Genomic DNA, 27,987 nt, shown 5'->3' with positions numbered 1-27,987 from the left:
GAGGTCCAAACATGATTGTGTCCCCCTATTCACGTCTATTCTTGTTTTTTGTCCATCATTAAGGCAAAACAATTATCTTTCCTCTAACATCACCATTACTGTCTGTTTGACTGCTTCCGCATAGGCTGTTGTGAGCATTAAAATCACCACACCATACTTCCCTTCTATGACTCGTCCCTGCTATTGTCTGTAAAGTTTCAATGTGAAGATTTTTACACGGGTTATAGAAATGTACAAGCTCTATGCTTCCTTCTTTCATTGGGCTGCACATTTCTACTATGACACATTCCTTGTCTTCAGGGGATGGAACTATGCTATTGGGTAGTAAATGTGTTTAGGTTAGGTAATTAATCTGGTACTGAGAGTTATTACAAAGCACTGTTCCTAAAGGCTAAATATAATTAATTGTTTACTTTTTTCGTTGTCTACTAAACCGGAAGCTAAAGAAATGGGCGGGGCAGGGCAGGGCCGGCCCTGACCAATTTGCCGCCCTAGGCAATATTTTAGCTGGCGCCCCCCCCCCCCAAAATGCAGACACTCACTATGACTCGCGTGTGCACGGTTGTGGCATGACCACCAAAACAAAGATATTGACACAAGATGTGTGCAACTGTATTTAGTTTCCTATCCATTTGAACATGATTTAAGTGGGGGGGGACCTCACCTCTTCTAGGGGGGTCTGGGGGCATGCACCCCCGGGAAGACTTTTTTTTAAAATATTGAAGTTAAAAGCATCAATCTGGTGCACTTTGAGAGCAACATTAGGAGATCTATGGATACATCTCTCAACATCCATATGAAACAGAACTGTAAGCAGATTTTCTTTTTCTTTATGGATATTTTACAAATCACTCCCCTTTCAAACTGTATTCTTGTTTATTAATAACAACCTATTTGTACTGTCAGTATTTTATACCTGTTTTTCACCTATTCTCTTATTTTTTTATAACTATAATGATCATATAAAGGTGTGCCTTTACCTCACTGAGCTGAGGTTATCAGAGCCTCTCAGTCTTTCAGGAGAGAGCTCTCTAAAGCTCGCCCCCGCGGCCGCTTACACAGTAAATTCCAATGTTAATAAAAGCACACAGAAGCTGTGTAAGTTTTTTTGGGAGTTTGATTTATTTTAAATGAATACAAATACAAAATTAAAACCTATAATTGCACACTAAAACCCTTATTTTAAAAAAAGAACAATTTCACATAAACCTCTGGTTTTTACTGGGACTGGGGCAGTTCAACTTGATTTTGGGGGGGGTGTGCCATAGTTTATGGGCGCTGTACGCAATATAGGCGTAGTTATGTTAGTATAAGATAATAAGATGTACTTTGTTGATCCAAAATCGGGAAATTGTGTTGTTATGAAATAAAAAACGTTTTTTTTAAAATTTCTAATTTATTTATTTTTCGGCGCCCCCTATGCGCCCTTAGCATTCGCCTATATTGCCTATGCCGAGGGCCGCCCTGGGCACAAGGCAGAAGGCAGAAGAAGAATCTTAGTTGTAGAAACAGTAGACTCGTCGAAAAATGTCCACGAGAAACTTCATCTTGCATTGCAAAAGGACAATAAATGACTGCACAAGACTTCTCCAAACAGATGATGGTCATGCTGTGTTACAATCCACAATAGTGAGGTAAGGGCCCAGCCTATCGCTACTATCGAACACAAAGGAATGCAGTTTGTTTTTGCATGTAACTTACTGAGGGGCTGCGAGATCTTTCACACTTACAAATTCTGTCTTCTCCCCTATTTCACCAAACCGTTTACTGGCAGGTTAGAAACAATGGAGAGGAGCATCGAGTGGTCACGGGGCAGGCTAATTAACGTCCATACAGATCTTTTACTTCAGGACCTTCGGGAATATATAGATGAAGTCCGGAGATCTTGGCCTACCACAACCGCACAACAAGGTAGGTCGATGTGATGTTACTTTGGTGTTCGTGACAGGTCCTGTTTAACTGCTATTACATGAACACAAAAACCATTAATCATCACCACATTTAATGTAACACCCTTTCAAACTGTAGATATTGTATCAGACTACTGGTGGTATACATGAAAAACTGCAGTAAATATACAAAGAATATACACCTAAGGGGATGGGCACATAAGAGCAGGAAATGTATCAAATTGTTGCGTGTGCCAGGTGTGATTCACATGGGGGGGATGGCTACATAAGGGGTGGGGGTGTGTGTGTGTTTTATCTGATCCGGATGGTTACTAATTCCTTTTCATTATGGCTGTCATTTTTGAGTAAATCATCCAAAATTCAATGAAAGTGGTGATCAGCAATTGTATTCAAATGTCTACTGTGAAGGATATCATAACGCCTTAATGCAATCGAATGTAAAACTAAAAAGTTATAATTGATGAAAGTAGTAAATCGGTCAGCTTTGACCCGAACACAACAGGAGGGTTAAAGTAATTATTTTGTATTAAAATATCGGTAATACCAATATAAAAAAGTTTTTAATCTGTAGTTGCCAGCTATTAATTAGCACATTCTGGTGAGACGCTGAGTCTGGAGTTGTCCACTGAAACCTTAAAACTTGACTCCAAATTCCACCTTTATCTCCTGCTGCACTAGATGCTATTCCCCCTCCCCTATCGTGGGAAGTCTGGCCAGCTGTCATTGTAGAACACATACCACGTATCATCAAACGTGGGAATGAGGACATTGAAAGTGCGCCAGAGGGGGGAGTCTCTGGCTCTTTCTCATTTCACTAATTCCCCTCCTCGACTCCTATCCTCATGTCTTAGTCCTTAGTTTCAGAATCAAACAGAGCACTGTCATAATAACGTCACACTATCAGAGACTGGATATATCCCCATCCACATTTTATGTTTTTGTTCATACTGTATACTACAACTATAGTGTGTTGCATGTCCACTGGTTTAATGCCAAACTGCATTTCCTTTTCATTGTAACTTTTGGCTGGGCAATGACACTAAAGTGTGGGTTTCCGGCACAACGACAGAAATGCAACAATGACAATAAATGTAATCTAATCTTTTGCTGTTGTTGCAGGTCATTCTGGCTACCACGCCCCACTCATTCTGTTGGGTGGCCGAGGTCCCCCACAATACAGCATTTCGAGGGAGCAACTCTCTTTTTTGAGGAGCTGTGGTTTTACAGCTACAAAGATGGCGCAGATATTAAAAGTATCTCTGCGCACAGTGAGACGGCGTTTGAGGTATGTAGCAATTTCTTCAATATTGGAATGGGCTTCTTGTCTCTTTATTGTAAACATCCCAAGGAGGGGTTGTAGCCATGTTACACTATGCATGTTGTAAAGTAATTCTGAATACCGTAGGTCTCATATATTTAAAACATGTTTATGTTTCAGGCAGTTCCACAGGCCTGCACCTTGTCGTGGTGAGTGGGCTTTCAACCAAGCCAGGCCACACCGTTGAAAAGTACTGATCTAATAACAGATTTGTTCTTGAATCAACTTTTTCATGTAATTTTATTTCATTTTAAATACAATGAAACATTCACAGTTAATGTAATTAGATTATACATTATTAATGCCATATATTTTTGCATACATTGACAGTACATATTTATTCAGTATGATAGTCTAACAGAAGTTACATCCATTTCTCACTTATTCTGACAATCTACTTAACCCAAAATAAAAGAACCCAATAAAAATAGTTGTTAAATAATAGAGAAGTCACGTTATAATATGAAGTCACGTTGTAATAACAATAACTAATCTAACTAATCTCTCTCGTTCAGATTAATATTGTCGGGTGTTCTTTTTCTGCTTTGCCAAAGACCATTGTGTCAAGTGTCCCATTTGGGTTGCCGTATGTAGCAGACCATCTCGCACATGCGCAGTACAGATCGGGCAGGGGGTGCAGATCATGTGGGCAGATCGGTAGTGACCATGGTAGTGACAGAGGTAATCGTCGTAACCAGCAGTCTTCATCCGCCTCTATCCAGTCTTTGACACTTGGAAAACGAGCACATGTGATACTGGTAAGGATACACTAATGTTAAAATATATATATATATATATATATATATATATATATAAATATATATATATATATATATATATATATATATATATATATATATATATATATATATATATATATATAAATATAATTTCACATACCGAAACGTTAACGCTTGTCTGAGTATATCTTCCGTTGACTCTGGCTGTGGGTCTTACCGGCTGTTGATAGCCCTTATAAGCTAACGCTAGCATGCTTTATTCAGACATTAGCCTTTAGCCCGCTTGGATTTATGGGTGGCTAACGTTACTACAGTCCGGTAGCTCATTTAAGAAAATGTAACGTTATTTATGGGAAACGTTAGCCTACGTGTGTCTGGCCGTGACTGACTGAGTAGGCCGTAAAAGCTTGCGCTAATGTTTAGCATGCGCTAACGTTTATCTTGTGCTAATGTTTAGCATGCGCTAACGTTTAGCACGCTTTATTCAGACCACGCATTATCCAGTGAAGAACACTCAGCAGAGCATATATTTCTCAACACAACATTAACTGTAACGTTAAATGTTCTTAACCGAACTAGTGGACTGTAAAAACACTACCCACCCATGACTCCAATTCGACTACAGGCAGGGGCGGACTGGCCATCGGGACGTTCGGGACGAATCCCGATGGGCCGGTAGCCCGGTACCGAAGTGGGCCGGTCGGACCAATCGACGCGGCCCACTGCCCCACTCCGATCGGCCCACTTCGGTACAGGTGAAATTGTAATCAGCTTAATGCTTGGCCCATGTAGTGAACGTGGATCGCTTTATTTAGTGATCGGATACGATCGGAAAAGCATTCCATGTAAACGGGGCTATTGATAGGTTGTCAAACTTGTCAATCTTATGTTTTAGAAAGTAGGCTAATAGATGAACTGAAGGGGTTGGGCCGGGAGAGATGAGTCGTCGCTTCCAATTGGAAAGAGGGCGAGGCCCGCGTCAGAGGTCCACTCATCAGACAAGCTCCCTAGCTTCGTTTGATGATTAATCAGTAAGTTAGCTAGCGAAATTGAGAAAGACAAGATGGAGAACAGTAAAAAAAGAAAGGGTGGGGCTGAAAAAGCCAGAATGAAAAAAACAAAATTGCTACACGAAGATGCTGGAACATTTTCGAAAATCACAGAGCTGTTTAGTAGAAGGGCTCCCGCTCCCAGTCGCAGTAATAAGGAGGAGAATGAGAAGGAAGATGATGAACCACAGACCCGGCATATAATGACAGCAGGTGCAGGGCTGTGTTAATTTATGTTACTGTTAGCAATAGCATTAGTTGACTGAGAAAACCGTCAAGAAAAAAGTTTAGCGATGTTACGACTAGTATAATATGCCCACGGCTGTGATTGACAACCTGGACAGCCAGTCAGAAGCTAGAATGCTAACCTAGAGAGCCAATCAGAACCTAGAACGGGCTGCAGGGCTGGCCAGACTATTATATTGGGCATACAGTTAGATGCATTAGGATAGAGTCATATGCTCATGATATTCCAAGTTAAATTATATAATATTAATATTAATATTATAATTTTAAATAATTATATTAAATAATATTAATATTCAATAATATTAATATTGCATAATAAGGACACAGAGATGTGTGGCCAATTCACTATTGCATTCATTTTAGTGATTGACATTACTGTGCATGATATTGTATTCCTTGAAGTTGGTTATTTAATACTGGACTGTGCTCTCATAATGACTATTAGAATCATTTGTTGGTTAGACCACATGGCATTGATTGAATATCTGAGCTGCATGTGCATTGGCACTTCTTTTTGTTTACAGCCAGGCACAGGCAACCATTTTTGACTATACCCATACTTTGTCCTTAATCCCAATTGTACATTCACGTTACTGACTCCTACAGTCAGCCCCTTTGACACACTTCACACATGACACAGACATTTTTAAGAAACCTTAACTAAAGGAATGTTTCATTTTGCACCTTACTTCTGTTGTCCATCTCTTTTATGTTATGGCTTGACTCTGGGGAATCTAGCCATAACAGTATACAGTATATGAGCATAGTAGATGTATCATTCATTTATCTGTAGGCTACAAGGGTGGCCCGCATGCGTGGGCGGCGGCCCGGTGCGTCTGAACGTCCCGGGCTGAATTTGTGTCCCAGTCCGCCCCTGACTAAAGGCTAAAGTCAATGTCTGAATAAAGCATGCTAGCGTTAGCGGTCTACCAGCATGAGTCATGGCCAGATTCAAAGGTAAATATACTCAGACAAACATTAAGTATATTAACTTTACCTTTTCTTAACTGAGGCTTGGTGGCCTGTAAACAGTATGAACAGGCGGGCTGCGTGTTTTCTATTGTAAATAAATAGATAAGACTATGAATTTGTATTTATTACCAGAGTAGAAATTCTGGTGTTAAACGTCAATTTAAGGACAGAGTAAGTGTGTTAATTTCATATTGACGAGTGACTTATATTTTAATTTTCAAGTTCAATTGATAAAGATATTGTAAATGTAACTTTAGTTTACAACATCGTGTTATATATTTTTACATCACCAAAATGTTGACCACTGTCCTAAAATAAAGTATAGGCTTTGAGTAACGAATTTTAGTGGGCTGTCTTTCATTTTGACACACAGAACAATGTTATAATAAACATACATGCATGTATGTTAAATGGATATATCCGCCTTCTTTCATTTATCTTTCCATTCCCACAACAATATACATAAATAAATGACATATTTTGGACATAGTTCGAATGGTGATTAATCATGATTAATTAATTTTTAAGCTGTGATGTAATCGTTTGACAGTCCTAATATATATATATATATATATATATATATATATATATATATATATATATATGAACTTTGTATGTAATACTTTGTAAAGTACAACACAATGCAATTTGAAAAGAAAGAATGTATTGAGTGTACACCTGCATTTCATTAATTCCCTCTTCACATCTCTATTTCTATTTTTCTCTTAGAGCGCCATGGCTGATATTGAACCACCTGTTCGATTGCTGATCATCTTGAACGACCACAACAGCGTCAGACTGGAGCTTCGAAATGGGATTCCCAACTCAATGGAAGAGCTCATTGAGGAGGTCAAGAATTCATGTGGATTGGAAGATTACATAAGGCTACAGTATAAAGACACTGATTTTTGGAACACATTTGTTAATCTTACATCTACACATGCGATTAAAGATTTAACAATTATCAAAGTTGTCGAATTAGACCCCGATTCTACAACTGTGGTCTTGTACCCAGTTGAGATACCATTAAATAGTACCCCTACAAGTGGACTGTACAGTGAAGACTCCTCTGGATCTGTGAATACAGATGACACAGTACTACTTAGCGGCTCTTCCTCAGAATCATTAAGAATAGGGCTGTGCGATTATGGCAAAAATCATAATCACGATTATTTGGTCAATAATTGATATCACGATTATTTTGACGATTATTCATTGACCATTTATTGAACTTTAAAACAAATAATATTTTACCAATAAACAAGATCAATAAATATGTTGGAGTGCACTTCCAAAACCATACTAAACATATATTAATATGATAAATAAAAATAAATTAGACCAAAATAAATGAAATCAAATATGTTGCAGTGCACTGTCACAACCTACTGAAAACTCCTTAACATATAGCCAACATTTTGGTAAAACTTATTCAACATATTCCACTCAGTTAAACGTTGAAGGCTGGCCCACCGTCATGGTCCAGAAGTAACAGGAAATAAATGTTGAACTACAATTTAAGACCAAATAAAAATGTTTTGGCCACCATGGCAAATGCTGGTAGGGCTGCTCATGTCATCTCTTAAAGATATTTTGCAAGAAACACCAGCCTGTTTACATGGTCTGGTTTCAGAGATGAGCGCAGGCAGGTGACAATATTGCCACTTGTACTGAAGACCCTCTCTGAAGAGAAACTTGTGGCAGTGCTGCCACATATGACACAGGAAAAAAAGAAAAGACTCTGAAGAACCCTTTCTTTGCCATTATATACAAATAGTGTTGCTACAAAAGTATAAATTAGGCTTACTAATAAGACAACTCAGATCTGAAGCTACACAGTAATCTGCTGCAGCAACAGTGCAATAAAAAAAGACAACATTAATAGAATCAAACCCATTTTTTGTTGCATTTTATTAGAGTATAAAAAGAAATGCCTTTTAAAATAGGATGCAAGCAACACTAGTTTCTGAACTGATAGACTATAATCAATTTAAACAGAACAGATCTTAATGTTTGCATTCTTATACCATTTTGTACAATAATTATCATGAATAAATTCAAACAAACTAAAACTTACAGCAGATTAATAACGGTATCTAAATTGAGTTTTTATTATATCAAAAACCTGTTGAAATGCTGCTGTTATTTTTTACTGTCCCACAAAAGCGCGTCGCAGCCTCCAGGAAAGCTTCTTTCATAACTTCACCGTCTTCGAAAGACTTCATGTGTTTCGCAAGAACGTGACTGACACGATAAGATGCTCTGGTAGCAGCCTTGCTCTTGTTGTTGGGCCTGGTGAAAATGGACTGCCGTGCATTTAGCTGTCCTTTCAGGCCCCTCCCCTTTTGGAGCGTAGGGCAGAATTAGGAGGGAATTCCGTCTCCTAGCGTTTGTGCACTGTTTTGAAATGCCGCTCCTAAATTACCCTTCTTCGATAAAGCCACGCTCGCATTGCAGATGAGACAGATGGACTTTGAATTGGAATAGATACAAAAATAATGATCCTCCCACTCGGAGTGAAAATGATATATTTTGGGCTTTTTTGCTTCTGCCATAATTGCGGTCTTGTGTGTGTGCGGACTGTCACTCCTGTTGACCATCCATGCTGTTGACACGGACAACGTCAGCGAACTAGTGCACTGCTCACCAGCCACGCCCAGACACATGGGGTGAGGCCGGCCAATCACAAAGCTTTGATGCGTTCAAGTGCATTATTCTGGCACAGGAAGATTATGTTACAGGACATTAACGATAAAACAGAATATTGTTGTTCTATTTTTAGACACATCTCGCGATCGACTGGGAATCTCCCCGCGACCCTCCTTTTTAACTAGTTGCTGCTCTTGTTCTGACATCTTCGCTTGCGCTGAACACTCACAACACATGTCAGTCCCACGTGGCCGAGTGGGCTTTTAGGGAGGGGCGAAAGCGCACCCAGCAAAATAATCGTATTTTGTCAATTATGCTGTTTTCCTAATCGTCGCAAACCATAATCGTAATCACGATTAAAATACGATTAATTGCACAGCCCTAATTAAGAACACAGCAGTGGCCAAAAGTGTTTCCAATCCCGGTCTTCTCCTATGACACAGAATGTCAATTACAGAGAGGAAATGCAGAGTACACAAAGAACCAATCTAGACTGACACCAAGCTCAAATCATCTGCAGAGCTTGCTGTGAACTCGTTGAAGACCAAGTCTCAAGAAGAGTCCTACCCTGCGAAGAATTTTAAAGAGAGCCAGGCGAGCTGATGCCAACCATTTTCCATCCTTGCCGATTGGTGAGACTCCAGAAAGCATGGAGCAAGAGACAATTTCCCTTTTGGCAGAACAACAGAAAAGAAACAACCGGCAATCAATAAAAGAAAAGATGGCGAAGGCGTTTGGATACTGAAGACAAGAAATAGTGCATCGGAGGCCAAGCATTGAAGGCCTCTTGGAGCGGTGGCCTGCACTTTTTCACATGGAAGAGGTAATTATTTTGATGAAACCCTTGATTGTAAGCCTGTAGTGGAGAAGAATTGAGGGCCAAACTTACTAACAACTAGCCTAGGCAAATATGTTGACGTTTATTTTTTAATATATATCACAATATAAGCTTTACATCTATTACTCTTAGTGTCTTTATTTGGTGGTGGTTTTCAATAAATATGTGGATTAATTAATTTAAATGTTACATTCATATAAGCTGACTTGGAGTACTTTTAATCAAACCATTGGCTCTTTATAAAAAACATGTGTATTATAAATTCTTAGTATTTTTTGTTTTCTATGCTGCTTATATTTTCTAGGTAAATGCTGAGTTCATGCGCATAACAACAATTCCATTGGAGACAAAGTTCTTGGCGCAGTTGGACAAACACTCAGGTCATCAGGAGCAGGGGAGGAGTTGTGAAACAGAAGACCACCGGGATCTTGCAGGTTTTGGATGAGGTATCTATGAATGAGTTTTTTATCTGTGGGATCAGTGGCTGAATCCTCCTTTATTTGCATTTAATTTATTATATATATATATCTCTGTTCTTACTCAGACTGTGGACATCGCCATCAGAAGAGAATGCGTCCTCAAATCTCTAATGATCTACCTGGGTGAACCTGTTGACCATCTCATCAAAGAATTCCAGGTAAGACCTCCCACTCACTCACAAGAAGTTTGTTCATAAAAGAAAACATATTTGTACTGCATGCAAATAACTGCTTGGTTAGAAAGATAGTCATTTGTGATGACCTCCTGAGCTTTCCTCTTGGGCCGACTGAACTGACGCCTCAGGCCTGTTGAACTACTCTGTGGTCCTCATCCATTCCCCTTTTTTTTGCATGATCTGCAGGACGCTGAGGCTGGAGAACTGGAGCAGGCAACAATGGAAGCCTTTGACACTGGGAAAGAGGATCAGCTTCATCGACCCAAAGACGTCAAGGTTCTCATCGAAGGAACAGAGGTCCTCAGCGGCTTGCCCTCGGTTGCGACAGCTTTTGCCATGCTCTTCGGGCTCATATACGCACTGAAATGGGGCGAAGCCTGCGAGCTAGTTCAGGCAGTCAACTCGAGCACTTATGCTGCATTCATACATAACGCCCCCTTGCCACTCTACAACCAACCAAACAGAGTCTCCTTAATATGCCGCTCTATTTAACCTGCCAGATCTCTCTCCATGCATTGCTTGCTGCTGCTATTGCTGCAGCTACCTCTACGTCGCTGCTGCTCGCTGCCCCACCACCACCCCAGCTTCCACCTGTAGGCTCGGGGGTTAGTTATTTGATCATTACTCATCGTGCTATGTATATCTATGGAGTGATGATGCCCGAGCCTAGTCGCCAAACTCAACTATATGCTGCTTCTAATAAACATGTTAAAGGAACACGTGAGTTGTCTGACTGAACTTAAGATATCAGAAATAACTGCAATCCACTTTTGAAGTTGTGCAAAAAGTCCTGATGGAGGGGAAAAAGATGAGCCCAAAAGTGAATAGACTGAGAATCCAGCTGGTAGACACTTTGTTGCACTCACTCACAGTTACCATTGTTACATGGTAAGGTTTCTAAAACCAAGGTTTTATAATAATTATGCATTGTAAAACATTTGCGAAAAAGTGTTGTGTTCAGAAGTTGCACTTACAGTATGACCGATTTTCACTGTAGAAGTTATGCATGTCTAATCATTTTCAGAGATTACATGTCTCACATGCGCACGTTGTCAGTGTTGCTTTAAAAAAGTGTGCAGTGGATAATAAGGACATGTCTTTTTTCTAAGAGTTTGATGTTTGGAAGCGGCCCACATATTACCGCATTTTAACTGTGGTACTTATTAACATGTCTAAGATCAGGTAATGGCTGCCTCAGAGGCCAAAGCTGGTTGTGTGAACAACTTGTTTTTCATTCAAATAAATGTGCTCTGGTGTTAAAATATACAGATTGATCTGAAGAAATTGAGTCATTGTAAAATATTTCCTGTGATTGATTACTCTAATGTTTTTTTGTTGGTACAACGTTTTACTTTTATTAGTGTACCTTTCAGTTGCATTGCACTCCTTAAACGTGTTTGAGACACTTTAGATAACAATGTGGCTGTCATTTGATTAACTTTGAAAATACAGAGGTTTTTATTGAATAAATCACCCAAAAATCACATGAATTGAGTTACAGGTGTCCCCTCAGCAGACTTATTTAATAATACGGTAGGAAATTGTGGAGTAAAGTTAATATCTATCTTGTACACACACACACTTTTCCTCTACTGATTATATTACTGGATGGAAACTGAAAGCACGGGAACATTAATAAACTACACAACAGAAAGTATGAATAACATTAATGAAATTGTGACTGTCCTTAAACGTGTCTGAGACACTTTAGATAACAATGTGGCTGTCATTTGATTAACTCTGAAAATACAGAGGTTTTTATTGAATAAATCACCCAAAAATCACATGAATTGAGTTACAGGTGTCCCCTCAGCTGTGCAGACTTATTTAATAATACGATAGGAAATTGTGGAGTAAAGTTAATATCTATCTTGTACACACACACACACTTTTCCTCTACTGATTATATTACTGGATGGAAACTGAAAGCACGGGAACATTAATAAACTACACAACAGAAAGTATGAATAACATTAATGAAATTGTGACTGTAGATATGTTTATACTTTATATTATTTACTGTAAATGTTTAATTTAGATTTAATTATTGTGATTATTTTCTATCTAAATCTCACAATGGGGTAGGTTACAGGAACTTTTCATCAACAGATTGCTTTAGTCTGGCTTAACTCTTCACTGATTGGTTGCACACACTTTAAATGTACTGGCTATGCAAAACAGAAGGTGGGGCTCATTATCATATTAAAAAAACGCGCGTTTATTTGATCAAATAAACGCGCGTTTTTGACGCGTATAAAACGCGCGTTTATTTGATCAAATAATAAACCAGCTTCGTAGTATAGGCCCCTGGCCTACTGTATGCATAAGTATTATTTTAAGCAACACATTAAGTTGACGAAACACTCGAGTCAAATGTAGGCCTAATTAAAGTCAGATCGACTCGTGTCTTGGACGGGGCAGTGATATCATAAACCTGTTAATGTACGCATTCAAACACTTTTTCTTTTACCAGCTGTATTCACCTTGCAGGTGCAGCTATGTGGCTTTGATCCTGGATAAAGTGTTTAAGTCATGGATGTTTAAAGTTTAACTTCTTCATATGTCTAATATTATAGTTCACTTTTCATTCAGGAAGTATGACGCTGCGCTGTCAGTACGCTTCTCCATGTTTGTGATTGGTCGAATGCTCCAGATACCACCCCTTTCATGTGAACGCGCACCTAAGGACACGGCTGGCTTGAGCGAACGAGTTGATAGCCAGCGTTGTAGGACAGTTTAGCGAGAGCGGCTTCGTTTTGGATTAAGTCAACCGGATAACTCAAAACATATCCAGGATAGGTTGAACTAGATTCGTAGTATACCCCCCTGACCCAGAGCAGTGCTGTTAAACATAAGAGAGATCACAAGGAGTCTCCACCACCGATATGAACTGAAAAGCAACCATGTATTGTTCCCTTGTACAGTAATAACAGGAGCTGGCTGCAGCTGTGGTGTTTCTGTGTCTGCAGATGGCGCTGTTTACTTTGTGATCTTGGTATTCCACTGGTTTGTAGCATCTATATTGTAGTAAAAAGGGAAAGAAAGTTATTGTATCCATTAGTCTTTCGGCTATTTTTCAGCTTTATTTAGAACATTCAGTAGGCCTACATTTATTACATGCAGTTGCGGCGCCAGGGTATGGCTGGGGTAGGCTACAGCCATACCAAGAAATGGCTTAGCCCTACCTTAGCCCGACCATGAAAAAGTATGTTAAAGTAAGCATGTTGAGAACACGGATTGCGAAAATCTACCGGTCGTGTCCACAACATGCAAACTGATCCTGCTGCAACAACAAGTGCACGTTACTGACGCAATATGGTTGAGACCATTCGGGCTTATGCTAGAGGGGTGCACGGAATAGTCTAAGTAGTGGGGGAGTTTGATACACTAAAGGTGTGAAAATTCTCTGGCGTTATAATGATCAAAATGCCTTCGAATGCAATTTGAATAGACCTACAGCCAATCAGAGCAACGAAACATTACTGATACGTCGACACGTCACGTTCAGTGAAAAGTCCCCAAACTCTCGCCGAGTAAATTGCAGACAGACAGACAGCAGAACTTCTAGGATTAATTGTATATTTCGGATGGATAGATGTGTTCTTAAACGCCCTCGCATTGAGGTACAAGTCGAACAGGTGCCAGAGTTACACGACCCACCTGAAGAGTGAATAGTGAGTTTTGAATATATTTTGTAATAATGGGTCATTTGAAAAAGTGTTTTGTATGACAAGAGAGACACAGGCCACCTGTTGTGTGCTGTGTCAGTCCCTCTCTGTTTACCTGTGTCTGTGTCTCTCCCTCACTCTCCCCCTCTCTCTCTCTCCGTGTCAATTCTATATGCCAACTTTTCTTGTTTCTTCCGCTGCGTAGCATGTTGTAACAACGTGGAATTAGCAGAATAGGCTATTGTATTGTTTAACTCACACCTGTTGCTCTCGATGTAATTTAGCTGATAAAAGGAGACTAATAAAAGTTAATAAAAGCCTCACGCGTGGCGTTTCACTGTCAAGGGGGGCGATATAGCGTGTATGTAATTACATTAGAAATACTGACTTGAGCCCCACCACTGTATGGGTTAGCCCTACCATAGATTACCCAACACAAATACTCTGGCGCCGCCACTGATTACATGGAATATACTCCCGGTATAAAAGTTACGATATAGTATAAAAACAACAATACCAAACGTTTTCTTTTACAACAAATCCAAAAATGTAAGAAAAGGAAAGAAGCATAGCTAACAAATACCATTTGCTGGAGAAAATGCAATCTATACAAATATCTATGTTCAATATTGTTCCCTTTATAATCAAAATAAGAGCATTTATCTTAAACAATCAGAAAGATACAACAGAAATAAGTTGAAGTAAGATGGTGTTTTTTTTATTATCAAACATATACTTATATATGGTAATAGCATCATGCTCAACATGATTGGACACTTGTGAACAAGTATTATTCAGGTATAGAGACCCCAGTAAAGGGGGTATCATCATTAAAGGTGGTGTCCTTCTCCTCGTAAAATAAGCTAAACTACAATTTTTTTTTTTTTTTTTTCAATCTTATTTTTTTTTTCAATATTCAATATTCTTTAATGAAATCCGCTGCCTCATTGTACCTTTTATTGACAGTACAACGTGACAAGTACATACTGACCTAAGGTGAGACATATAACTATAAATTGGTCCTGCACTTCAACGCCCAACTTTTTGTGTGTGAATGTGCGCGTGTGTGTGTGTGTGTGGCGCACGTGCGTGTGTGTGAGTGTATTTCACCATCCCTGACACTTCACTAACTTGGCACATACTGCTCACCCCTCTGCCTCTGCCCCCCCATGCCCCTAACACGACCGCTCTAATTACACTTCTGTTCTTCACACACCCACAGTGGCTCAGTGGAAATCATGGGACTGATTATAATTATATGATAGATAGAACATGATGTAAATGGCGAATCAGCCAATAATAAAAAATAGTAGGCTATATTGTATTTGTATTTAATGCAATCAAAGTAAAACATTTGAATGCATACAGCCCAATAAAACGTCAATGTTTCTAATTCTCTGGGCGTTACAGTTTGTACAGAAAACATACAAACTGTAGGTATTTGTATATACTTCTCCTGCAATACTTGCACATTAATCTTGCAACATTTTCTTGCAACATTTTTTATTGTTTTAAAAATGACTTTTATTGAACTTTCAGTGAACTTGCATAGTTTATTTTTTGTAAACATATTTCCCGATGTTTATGGGGACAACGTTTTCTTTTTGACTAGTGCATTAAACTAATTTCCTTATTAAGTTGTGATTGGAATTTATCTGTCAAACACAAGCAATAAGTATCCCATAACAATGACTCTCTTTTATCTTGTACTGCTTTTGGTGGTATCACAGATAAGAAAATATTCCCTAAATAGCCCTAACCATAGACTGGCCCTAACACATAATGTATGCATACTGTAGTCATGAACTGGTGTACAGTATGAGCGGCAGCGTCACATGACGTCTCTAGTGAGCAGCGCAGCAGCCAGTTGTTTACCGGCACTGATGCTAATGGACATCGCGTTGGCTGGTTGTCAAAACCGATAGGCAGGAGGAGGTACAGGTAAGACTGACAAGATGCCCTGAAAGTGTTCCCGCTGAACAACGAGAATTCCTGTTAAACGGGACATTATCTACTTATTCGCTGAAGATAGAGCTACCTGAACATTTTCAAGCAACGGGACAAAATGAAGTCCCGTCTGTTTGAAGTCCCGGCAAAGTAACCGCATTTAGCCCGGACATTACCGGAAGCTAGGAGGTTCCCATTCAAAATAAGCCATTTATTATTTTTATTTCACATTTTTTATCATTTACCTCAGCTGTGACATTTTGTTGAGGGAACGTGAATATTTGTTAGCCACAGTAACATGTTAGGCCATCATTTGGGAGCGGGTCTTATCAAAGAATAAACCAGCGTTAACCGAACGAAAGTAAAGAAAAAACAAGTGTACGGTATGCCAACGCGTAAATACGTTTTCCTTTTGAACTGGCCGCTCCATTTGCCTTTTGGTTCGTAAAGTCTATATTAAACACATGTGGGTTTAGTCAATGCAAATAGCCTGACTTGACGTGTTAAGTGAAACACAGTTTGAGAAAGACAACAAAAGAGTATTCCACATTAGTTAAGTGTGGCTTTATTTTGAAAGTCATCAGCGGAAGTCGGGGTTAGTAATTCTCTGTTACTTGTCGCGGGTTATTTTACTAAGGAAACGCCGGCTTGGGATGCTTTGTAGCGTTTTCTTATTTGATAGCGATGTATTTTTATGTAGTAGCAAACATGGGTCAATCATAGAAATGTAACATTGTATCAGTAAATAGACAGATCCCTACTGACCGAGCCTCAAAACGGAAATGATTCAAGCTAAAAGTGGTAATCATGAGAGCTATGTATGATATAATTCAACGCAACCCACCCTTTATTGTTGTAGTGATGTTCCACCTTTGTTTAGCATCATTATCCGTATGCTATACATTATGCTTGCATATTTAGTTTTTTTAAAACATGTCTACTGCATAGTATACAGGTTGAACATTAAGGTCACGTTTTGATCAATAAGATGCAAATTGGCCTTGTCGAAGTTCACATGGTTACACATTTAAAGTGCAACCTCTAAATGTAAGCTTTCTTGCAAAAATATCTCAGATACAATTTACCGAACTTGGAAAATGTCACTGACAGTTTTATTATCCATTAAAGGACATGTGTTTGAAAACAGTTCGGAAATAGATTTGAGTAATCTCAGGTCAATGTTACTCACATAAAATTACTAACAAAGGGCTGGCTTATCTAAAGCTAGTTGAGTAATGCAATGTTTTGGCTCTATAAAACCTGATGTACTTATATGATTCTGCTAGTGAATTGTCCGACCGGCCCACTTCGGTACCGGCCCACCGGAAAAACTCCCGGTATTCCCAATGGCCAGTCCGCCCCTGGCTACAAGTCAACATATTAACAAACTGTATTAAAGTCAGATATTTGAAAATAAGAAAAGGGAAGAAGTAGATCAATGGGTTTCATTATCAGGAGCTCTGTCATGTGTACCTGGCCGTAGCTCTTTTAACTCTACTCAGTAACACTCAAACTGGATTGTGATAATGGTCTTGGTTTCTGGGACGAAAACATACTCAGAAAAAGTCTGAAAAAAAGAAACAAAATGATCAGTGATAAGAGAGGCTGCAACTAAAGATTATTTGCATTGCCAATGATTTCCTTGGTGAATCCATTATTGGATTTTTTTCTATAACATTTCTGAAATGAGAATCAAATACCCATCCCAGTTCCTCAAAGTCCAAGGCGATGTCTTTAAATATCTTGTCAGACCAAAACCCAACAAAAGTAGGAAATCTCCATATTGCAGAGACTGAAAACCGCATTTTCTGACATTTTTAACCATTATTATCAAATAATGAATGAATCCAGAGTCTTATTCTTCCTGTCTAACTAAGTGTACTAAGTTTACAATAACAAATTGTAAAATTGCTTGATAAATTACTATAACACTGAATCTGTTAAATAAGCAAGAGATACATTTTCTGTTGACAATCTAATCTTGTAATTCTTCAGCTCATAATGAAAGATAAACGATTAGCTTTGAAGTGATCTCAGCAGACTAGATAAAACCGAAAAGCTGCTTGTGAGGTTTGTCTGAATTATGCGAGGGGAAGATATTGCACCTCCTTGTGTGAAAGGCCTCTTCCAACAATGTACTACTTTACACTTAACTTCCTATGGAGGGTGGGTGACACAAGGTCCGGGCCAACATTCAAACCAGGACATCACAATGACATGGAAAGAGCTTTGGCGTCTTCCACGTAGCAGCAGGAAAACAAACTGGCCGATCTTCTAATGAATCCAAAAAAAGTCAAATGATTGCATCAAATGACGACTGTGACGAATGTACATACTTTTTTATCAATGTATTGCTAACTAAAGCATCACAAGGTATGGCTGCACACCACACCTACGTGATGTCTTCTTCTGCATTGTTGACGCATTTCACAGGGCGACGCACACACGTTCACACACACGTAAAAAGACTCACACCACTAACACTTTTTTAAAGGGGCCCTATTGTTCTCATACTGCCTGTGCCGCAGCACCTCTTTTCACCCTCTGTCTGTTGTGATTGGTCAACCGCTTAGAGGTGTCATTGCCATTAGCCTATCACAGACAATTTGTTGGAGCATTACTCAATAGAAACGTGAGTGTTACATAGTGATGTCATTATGTTACGCTAGTAATCTATTGATTAAGTCCAATGGAGGCACTTCAGGCAGGGGGGGAGTGTGTGGGAGAGAAACTCCCTCTGGGGGGAACACAGGGAATTTAGCCTTTGCAGACCATTGACATGCACAGAAGCCTTTATACCAAATTACATGAAAGTGGTATCCCCCAAAGTTTGAATACATCTGTGTTTTGATTTGGCAGTATAGTTCATGTTGTTGACCTGCGTGTGGGACAGTCTCATTGACTAATGAGATTAAGTTAACAGCGGTGCGGTTCTTTGAGTCATCGATTGGTCTGTTTTTGTCAGATAAGCAGGTGTGTGGTGGTGAGTCACAGCATGTGGAACAGATGCCTAATGATTGAAGTGAAGCATGCACCCCACATGGACACAAGCACTGGTCTAATGGGAACACTGAGCCCTCAGTCCCTTATATGTATAGTCATGTTATTGTACTGTAAAGTGCACATTTCACCCCTGCTTGTACACTTGTGCTATTATACCCTGCTCTTATGCCACTTAGTCCAGAATATTCTCTGAAGTTACACCATCTTCAGACCCATTTTAATTGTGCATGAAGTTCTATCTGATGTCATGTTTTTGTGTGTGAGCTACAGCTGTGGAAGAGACATTTATACCCAAGTAAGTGAAGTTATACCACAGTGTAATACTATTCTGTTACATGTACAAGTCAAATGTCGCTTATGTAAAAGTACAAAAGTAGATGCATCAAAACATGTAGGTACTTAATTTGCCAAATGGCCTATTTCAGAATAGTGTTTTTTTTAATGGGCCTTTTATTTGGATGTCAAATGAAGTTTTGCTGCTGCTCCAGTCTGTGGAAGTACATTCCTTTCTGCTTCGCCAGCTTGCTGCTACAGACCCCCCTCCGTTGTAGGCAGGGGCGGCGGGTACTGTAGGCTAGGGAAGGATAAGCCTTCCCAAATATTTGTGTCACTGCATCCTGGTAAAAGAAAAATATAATGTATAATGTTTGTGTCTTTGACATTAGCGCTGCTATGCAGCCACCTGTGCCCTGTACCACGAAGCCAGTTCAACAGACCCTGGATATGTTTGAGTTATCTTAACTAACCCTAACAAACGAGATCTCGCTAAGCGGTCCTACGGCGCTGGTTATCAACTCGCTAAATCAAGCCAGGGTTTCTCTCTCCAGCTGAGAACGCGTTCACGTGAAAGGGGCGGGGTTAGCTACATTTGACCAATCACAAACAGGGACAGCGCAGCGTCATGCTTCATTAATGAAAAGTAAACTAATATTAGACAAATATGAACTTTAAACATCCATGATGACTTAAACATATAATCCAGGATACAAGCCACATAGCTGCACCTGCAAGGAGAATACAGAACAACTCGTTAAAAAATAAACTACCGAGTGTTTGAAAGCGTACAACAGTTTTATGATACTGCCCCATCTAAAACACGAGGGGATCTGACTTTATTACATTTGAGTTGAGTGTTTAGTCAGCCTAATGTGTTGCTTAAAATAATACGTCTGCATACAGTATATGTCACAATGTAAGTGTTGCACGGCCAGATACGGCTCGAGAAGCTGACTCAGATAAGGAAATATTGTGATATCGATGTGAGATCGATGATCTGATTGATGATGTGATGTCAGTGTGATATGAATGATAAGTGCGACACGTCGGCGTCTTCTCTGCATACAGCAGTTTAAACTGTATTTCCTTTATCCTGTAATATGACTTGATAGATTTAAACTCCGCACACTGAGCTCTGATTGGTCAGCAGGCTTTCACTGAGTTGATCTCTTTTCTATAGACGCCGGACGCGGGCAGCGTCAGGTAAAAAAAGTTATTTAGCCTTCCCAAACCTGAGCCTCACGCGCCGCCTATGGTTGTAGGTAATGGACTTTAGAAAAGTACTTCATACAACCCCACTTTAAAACATCCTAACTCTCCCTCAGGCTGGTACGTTTCCACCCTCGCTGCCCTTTCTGTTACCTGTTCATCCCAACGCTCTCTGCTCATGACCTTTCTCTCCCCCCTGTTACACACACTAGAGATTACATTTACTGTAGCAACTCCTCTGACTCACCACTCTGGCATTCAGCTCCTCTCCGCGTCACCAACAATGACTTGTTACATCTATGTGTGTTGGACAGGTTGCTCCAGAGGTTGCCAGGCAGGGACTTCAGTCTGCAGCGTCCACGTCTGTGAGGGTCTGAGACGGCGGTACCATGGCCGACCACGAAGAATCCCAGAAGATGAACGGCTCCTCCCATCGTGAGGAGGCTCCCAAAGAGAGCATGCAGCTGAAGAAGGAGATCTCGCTGCTCAACGGAGTCAGCCTGATCGTGGGGAACATGATCGGCTCCGGCATCTTCGTCTCCCCCAAGGGCGTGCTGATCTACAGCGCCTCCTACGGGCTGTCGCTGGTCATCTGGGCCATCGGGGGGATCTTCTCTGTGATAGGGGCCCTCTGCTACGCTGAGCTGGGCACCACCATCACCAAATCAGGGGCTTCTTATGCGTACATCCTGGAGTCATTTGGAGGCTTCATTGCATTCATTCGTCTGTGGACCTCTCTGTTGATCATTGAGCCCACCAGCCAGGCGGTCATAGCCATTACGTTTGCAAACTACCTGGTGCAGCCGCTCTTCCCGACGTGTGAGCCGCCGTACGCAGCGTCCAGGCTCATCGCTGCCGCCTGTATATGTGAGTGCTGTCTGCTCATGTCTGTGTTCCTGGAGGAGTAAATACAAAGAGCATCTCTGAAGTATTTCTGTCTTCCCCCAGGTCTACTGACGTTCATTAACTCTGCCTATGTGAAGTGGGGCACGCGCGTGCAGGACACTTTCACCTACGCCAAGGTGGCAGCCCTCATCGTCATCATCATCACAGGCATCGCCAAGCTGTGCCAGGGTCAGTGATGTCTCTTCAACATGTACCTTTTCAGTGTTCTTTGTTTTAAGACATGCTCAGATTTAAAGCTGGGTTAATGACTAATACATTGGTGAACCGTGTCTATCACAACTGGACCTTCTGTATACACACACACCCCCCGTTATAATGTCCGTCTTTTCACTGAATTGTCGTCTTGAAAAGGGTACTCACAACAATTCCGCAACAACTTCATCTTCACCTGTTGCACTTGGCATTTCAACGTTAAAAACAATAAAACGGCATGAATTGCTTCGTCGCATTCATCTAGATCCTCTGTCTAGAGCCAGTGAACTAGCGGGCCTTCTAGAATACCCTGGAACCGAGGGGAACTCTGAAAGAATACGCCCATTGGCTACAAATCAATATATGATTGGTTGATCAAACTGTCAGTCCAAGCGTACGCTCTCATTCAGTGCAACGGCCAGGGCATTCTATCAAGGATGTAGAATATCTTGGTGAAGGATATTCTACCCAGAGACCCAGAACAAGATCTGATTGGTTGCTTTCTTTTCTAACACAAAACCACTGAAATGCGTAGTGCATGGTCCGAGAAGGACAAACAAATCAACGTCACACTGTAATATTACAGATCAACACAGATACCATTCTCATTTATTCATTTTATATACATTTTATTTATATAATTAAATGGATTTTTTGTTTGTTGTCTCTGAGTGCTCCAGGGTATTCTCTGAATACCTTGAAGGCCCTGACAGTTCGCCACTGGTGATATCGTGATATGAAATTGTCTATATGAGTTTTGAACATATTAGTATCTTCTATACTCATATAGACAATTTCATATCACCATAAAATGATATACAATAATATATAGCATTTTTTTTTTCTTCTGGATAGTCAATAATTACATATTCAATATAAAATAACCCCATGGTAGAGCCTTGTTTTGTTTACTCCTATGTTTATAAAATACTCGGTAAATGAGAAGTACATTCTAATTTGAATTTAGAACTTGAACCATGAAGTAAATTAAATACATTAAAAAATATATAAATATGTTTACAAGCATGCATATACTGAGTGACAGATGAAGCATTAAGAGAAAACTGAATATTTGTCATTACACTATGGTACTCCACTCCACTATCGAGCACTACAACCCTGTTGTTTAAACCAAAATGTTGGTTTCCGAATGGGTACACACACTATTATATATATATATATATATATCCCCCATTATTATGTCCTGAGCTGTATTGTATTGTATTATGGGTAATGTAAAGCGCAACGTAAAAACAAATCCACCATCGGCTGTTATTATCAATATAAACACCATAGCAGTATCATGTTATCTTCATATATGATTTCATCATGCATGACTATTGAGAAGACACCATCATATCACCCGGCTCTTGCAAACTTACATTTTAAATATAAAATTAAGCACAGGAATTGCTTTACATTTCATACAACCTTACCAGTCTGAAGTGGATTATTTAAGAATTGTTTTCAGTCCTTATAGCCACAGGGAACCCTCTCGTACCTCATGTGGCAGGTTCCTTCAGTTAATGGCTGAACACCACACTGACTTTACAGGAAGTTTGAAATCCCAGGATCCATCGACGGTGGGATTATAGGATCAATGCACAGAATTATGATCATGTTGTATCAAAAGTATCTTTAATTATTGTGTCTCTCTCTTAGGTAACACAGCCAACTTTGAATCATCCTTTGAGGGATCGTCTACAGACCCTGGCCACATCGCGCTGGCGCTCTACTCTGCCCTCTTCTCCTACTCGGGCTGGGACACTCTCAACTTTGTCACTGAGGAGATCAAAAACCCTGAAAAGTAACTTTGGTGCTTCATTTTCTGTAGAAGGTGTGGACCCAATACGTAAAGAGCCAGCTAATAATCCGATGCGGTGTGTTTCAGAAACCTGCCCTTGGCCATCGCCATCTCTATGCCCATCGTCACCATCATCTACATCCTCACTAACGTGGCCTACTATGCTGTGCTGGATGCTAGTGCTATACTGGCCAGTGATGCAGTGGCAGTGGTGAGTTAAGCAGCTGTGATGAAGCCCCTGAGAGGCACGAGAGAAAGATAGGTATCATTCATTTTCTGATATTTCTTTCCTTTGTTTATGACTAAAGAAAAGCTGAAAGAGAGTGTATGCCCGTACGGTATCATATTTCTAAGTTCATTCATTATCCTTTTTTCATCTGATACTTTTTCTTTAGTTATGTAAAAGAAAAAATGTAAAGATTATTAAGCTTTTATTTCCTCTTTGAAAGCCAGTGAGAACAATTATTTTAGCCTTATATATATATTGTTTGTTGTAGTTCTCATTTGGCGACATAAGGCTAACGTGCACACCCACGCTATATTCTAAATGGGACTCAAAGCGTTCATGTTTACTTCCAGGTGAGTTTTCATTTCTTGATACATTTTTACTATGGTATGTAACATTACTGTCATATTAAAAAAATATAGATATTATTCTTTATTTTAGCTAAACATTTATTTTAATCATATCAATTTAAAAAAGAGTAATTTAGCAAAATGATTAGGGCAAAATGTTTCCCACCGGTTTCACAGATAAAATAAATAAAGGAACTAAGAAAAAGCCCGTCCACTCATAAGCAGATGAGACAGAGAAATGTGTGTGTGTTCAGACATTTGCAGATCACACTCTGGGTGTGATGAGCTGGACCATCCCCATCGCTGTGGCTCTGTCCTGCTACGGAGGACTCAATGCCTCCATTATAGCTGCCTCCAGGTACTATGAGCACCACAATTCAATAATATCTTTCCCTCAGTGTTCTCCGTCTTCATTTCTGTTTCTTACGGCAGGTTGTTCTTCGTGGGCTCTCGTGAGGGTCACCTCCCAGATGCTCTTTCCATGATCCACATAGAGAGGTTCACCCCCATCCCCGCTCTCATCTTCAATGTACGAAAACAGATCCATTATTATTGGATTCTAGCAGAGGAAGAACAGGAAACTCCAATTTAGCCCACATCAATCACTAGGGATACTTTTAGCTTTTTAAGTTATCGCCTGGTTTGGCTGTGTTATACATATTGCATCATTTATGGCAAAAGTGTGAGGTCTTGTCTTAAGAGTTTAAAGCCTTAAAGAGGCCCTAAAATGGAGTGTTTGAGACTGTAACTCACTGTTTGATGTCTCCCTTCCTCCTCTGTCCTCTGTGCAGTGTATCATGTCTCTGATCTACCTGACAGTGGAGGATGTGTTCCAGCTCATCAACTACTACAGCTTCAGCTACTGGTTCTTCATGGGGCTGTCCATCGCCGGGCAGATCTACCTGCGCTGGAAGGAGCCCGACAGACCCCGACCTCTCAAAGTAAGACCCTTTCTTTATTATCTCCTAAATAAGGATTTTAATATCATGTTCAAGATTGATTTTTTTTCTTCTAAATGCTTCATTTAATTATCTCAGAGAATTTTCATTTTTGTCCCCTCTTAAATATAAATAGATATTTTTTCTTCTAAATGTTTCATTTGAACATTTTTGGGAATATTCAATATTTGATCTATGAATGATTTTATAAGTTTAGGGAATATTCAAGATATTACCTCACATTTTGTATTTCTTTTTGGAGGGGGGTTTTACCACTTTAATTTCGTAGAATATCAAAGTTTGTTTCTTATAAATGTATAACTTTAATCTGCAGAATTCCGTTTTATCCAGAATATGACTCCCCTCAGGCTAAATGTTGTCTTTACTTCCAATGACCCTGTGACTCTGTCATGTCAGAGCCAATGAAGACTAACCATTCTTGTCTTGTGTTTCTCTCCTTAAAGCTGTCTCTGGTGTACCCGGTGATTTTCTGCATGTGTACTGTGTTCCTGGTGGCGGTCCCTCTCTACTGCGACACCATCAACTCCCTGATTGGCATTGGCATCGCCCTGTCAGGGGTCCCCGTCTACTTCCTGGGCATCTACCAACCAGAGTCCAAACGGCCCCCCATCGTCACCAAGCTGCTGCGTGAGTGCACTGCACATCCTGCACTCACCAGAGGCCTATACTACGAAGCTGGTTCAACCTAACCTGGATATGTTTGAGTTAGCCGGTTGGCCTAATCCAAAACATACGCGCTGTCGCTAAACTGTACTACGACGCTGGTTATCAAGTGGATCGCTCAAGCCAGCCGTGTCCTATTTAGTTAGGTGCGCGTTCACATGAAAGGGGTGGTATCTGGAGCATTCGACCAATCACAAACATGGAGAAGCGTACTGACAGCGCAGCGTCATACTTCCTGAATGAAAAGTGAACTTTAATACTAGTCAAATATGAAGAAGTTAAACTTTAAACATCCATGTCTTAAACACTTTATCCAGGATAAAAGCCACATAGCTGCACCTGCAAGGTGACAGCTGGTAACAGAAAAAGTGTTTGAATGCGTACATTAACAGGTTTATGATATCACTGCCCCGTCTAAAACACGATCTGACTTTAATTACATTTGACTCGAGTGTTTCGTCAACTTAATGTGTTGCTTAAAATAATACTTCTGCATACAGTATGTGACACTGAGTGTTGCATGGCCAGATACGGCTCAGCTGACTCAGATAAGGAAATATGATTATGACATTATGAAGTGATATGCCGCGGACTGTACTTAATGTTACTCTGATCCGGTTACTTATGTTGTGGCAGATATTTAAGTAAGCTTTCTTAACGCTAATGTTATAATAGTCAGATTGCTCTGAAGATGGGAGGTGATATTCTATTCATTTTCACGTTCACACAGTCGGTGATTTTTGCCGGCCGTCTTTCCTGCGACGGCAGCTTTTCTGTATTTCCTTTCTCCTGTAATATGACTTGATCGCTTTAAACTCCGCACACTGAGCTCTGATTGGTCAGCAGGCGGTGCTTTCACTGAGTTGAGCTATTAGCCTGCAACATAACCTGCTCTGGGGCAGGTTAGCCGCACAGCATAAGTTACCATGGGAGATCTAGCCCGCTAAAAAGAGAACCAGCGTCGTAGGACTGGAAACCCCGAGTTTTCCCTGAAGTTAGCCCGCTAAGCGAAAATCCTGCTTCGTAGTACAGGCCTCATGCACTCTTCAGCTGCCCCCCCCCCTCTCCCCCCTCTCATGCTGTCCTCTCTTCTCCCTGCAGGTTCCCTCACTCACTGCACTCAGCACATTGGCTACTGTGTGCTGACAGAGATGGACAAAAGTGAATAGCCCTGAAGCAGCAGTCTCATCCTCACTGGGGCTCCTGTGTGGGTCAAAAGAAGGACTTTATAGTACTGTTTACCACGTTGAAGCCCTCAGACTCCACTGACTTGTTTACAAAACTGAAATGCTGCCACAGACGCCCTCGTTCACATGCAGATGAATCCTGGAATTCCTGGATATTCAAAGACTCCGAGACATATTGTGGATACTGTTACATTTGCTTCATCACATTATTTAATTACCTCTATTATAAAGGATTGCCTTGTTATTTTAATATGCAGTGTATATATATATATATATATATATATATATATATATGCCTCTTCAACATCATGTGCCTGTGAGGCACTGCACATGACCACAGGGACCTGTTAATGATGCAATGCATTTGTATTCTATGGTTTAGTCCTATTTTAACTGAAAGTGCAGTATACGGTGTTAATGTACTCAAATCTCACCTGAGAATTCAGACAAACCATGAGTTGTCCGTCATGTTCAAAGGGAAGAAAATGTCTTTCTGTCTTCTGCTATGTGAAGTCATCATCCTCCATTGCCTTTAAGTATGTCTGTCCTTCATTTGAACTAAATAAAACATTGTTGAGGGGATTGAATCCAGTGATATGGCAGTGATACGATAAGAAAACAGTTCCGACATTCTTCTTTGTGTAATCCAGTATTGTTTTTCAAAAATATAAAAAGAAAACAACATAAGTGTGTAAAAAATAAATGCAAAAACGGCATTCTTTCACACACACATACGGGTATTGGGCCGAGCGCGACACCGTACTTCCGGTATCCGCCGTTTTACGCGAGGTGCAAGCAAGCCAAGGGTTTAGCCGTACACCGTCTAGGTGTTGCTAAGCTTCCTGTACTGAATATCATTGTCTATTGCCTTAATCAATATCTAGTCAACTCTAAAATACCACATATATGCAATGGCATGATAATATTATTGTGACAAGTGGGGAATTCACCGGGGGGGTATACTACGAAGCAGGATTTTCGCTTAGCCGGCTAAATTCAGGGAAAACTCCGGCTTTCCGGTCCTACGAAGCTGGTTCTCTTTTTAGCAGGCTAACTTATGCTTAGCGGCTAACCTGGGGGGTATACTACGAATCTAGTTCAACCTATCCTGGATATGTTTTGAGTTATCCGGTTGACTTAATCCAACACGAAGCCGCTGTCGCTAAACTGTCCTACAACGCTGGCTATCAACTCGTTCGCTCAAGCCAGCCGTGTCC

At 40.2% G+C, this 27,987-nt stretch overlaps 1 protein-coding gene across 4 annotated transcripts; it reads left to right on the top strand.

Annotated features, from left to right (window-relative positions):
* The first annotated feature begins 1,423 nt into the window (after nt 1-1,423).
* Nucleotides 1,424-27,363, top strand: LOC117549028 (Y+L amino acid transporter 2). Of its 4 annotated transcripts, none has more exons than XM_034220588.1 (13): nt 1,424-1,634; nt 1,851-1,911; nt 3,030-3,195; nt 3,349-3,377; nt 20,798-21,350; nt 21,432-21,557; nt 23,244-23,388; nt 23,473-23,596; nt 24,216-24,319; nt 24,394-24,490; nt 24,753-24,902; nt 25,364-25,547; nt 26,685-27,363. In XM_034220588.1, the coding sequence occupies exons 5-13, from the start codon at nt 20,873-20,875 to the stop codon at nt 26,750-26,752; spliced, it is 1,476 nt and encodes a 491-aa protein (XP_034076479.1). In that variant the 5' UTR covers nt 1,424-1,634; nt 1,851-1,911; nt 3,030-3,195; nt 3,349-3,377; nt 20,798-20,872; the 3' UTR covers nt 26,753-27,363. The 4 variants fall into 4 exon arrangements, with proteins under 4 accessions (XP_034076479.1, XP_034076478.1, XP_034076482.1 ...); XM_034220587.1 differs by having other exon boundaries at nt 1,775-1,911; XM_034220591.1 differs by lacking the exons at nt 24,216-24,319; nt 24,394-24,490 and having other exon boundaries at nt 1,775-1,911.
* Nucleotides 27,364-27,987: the final 624 nt, after the last annotated feature.

The sequence above is a fragment of the Gymnodraco acuticeps genome, unplaced genomic scaffold (genome assembly GCF_902827175.1).
Source record: "Gymnodraco acuticeps unplaced genomic scaffold, fGymAcu1.1, whole genome shotgun sequence".
NCBI classification, from domain to species: Eukaryota; Metazoa; Chordata; class Actinopteri; order Perciformes; family Bathydraconidae; genus Gymnodraco; species Gymnodraco acuticeps.
The sequence above is the reverse complement of the archived record's forward strand: the minus strand, read 5'-3'. Positions and strand labels throughout refer to the sequence as shown.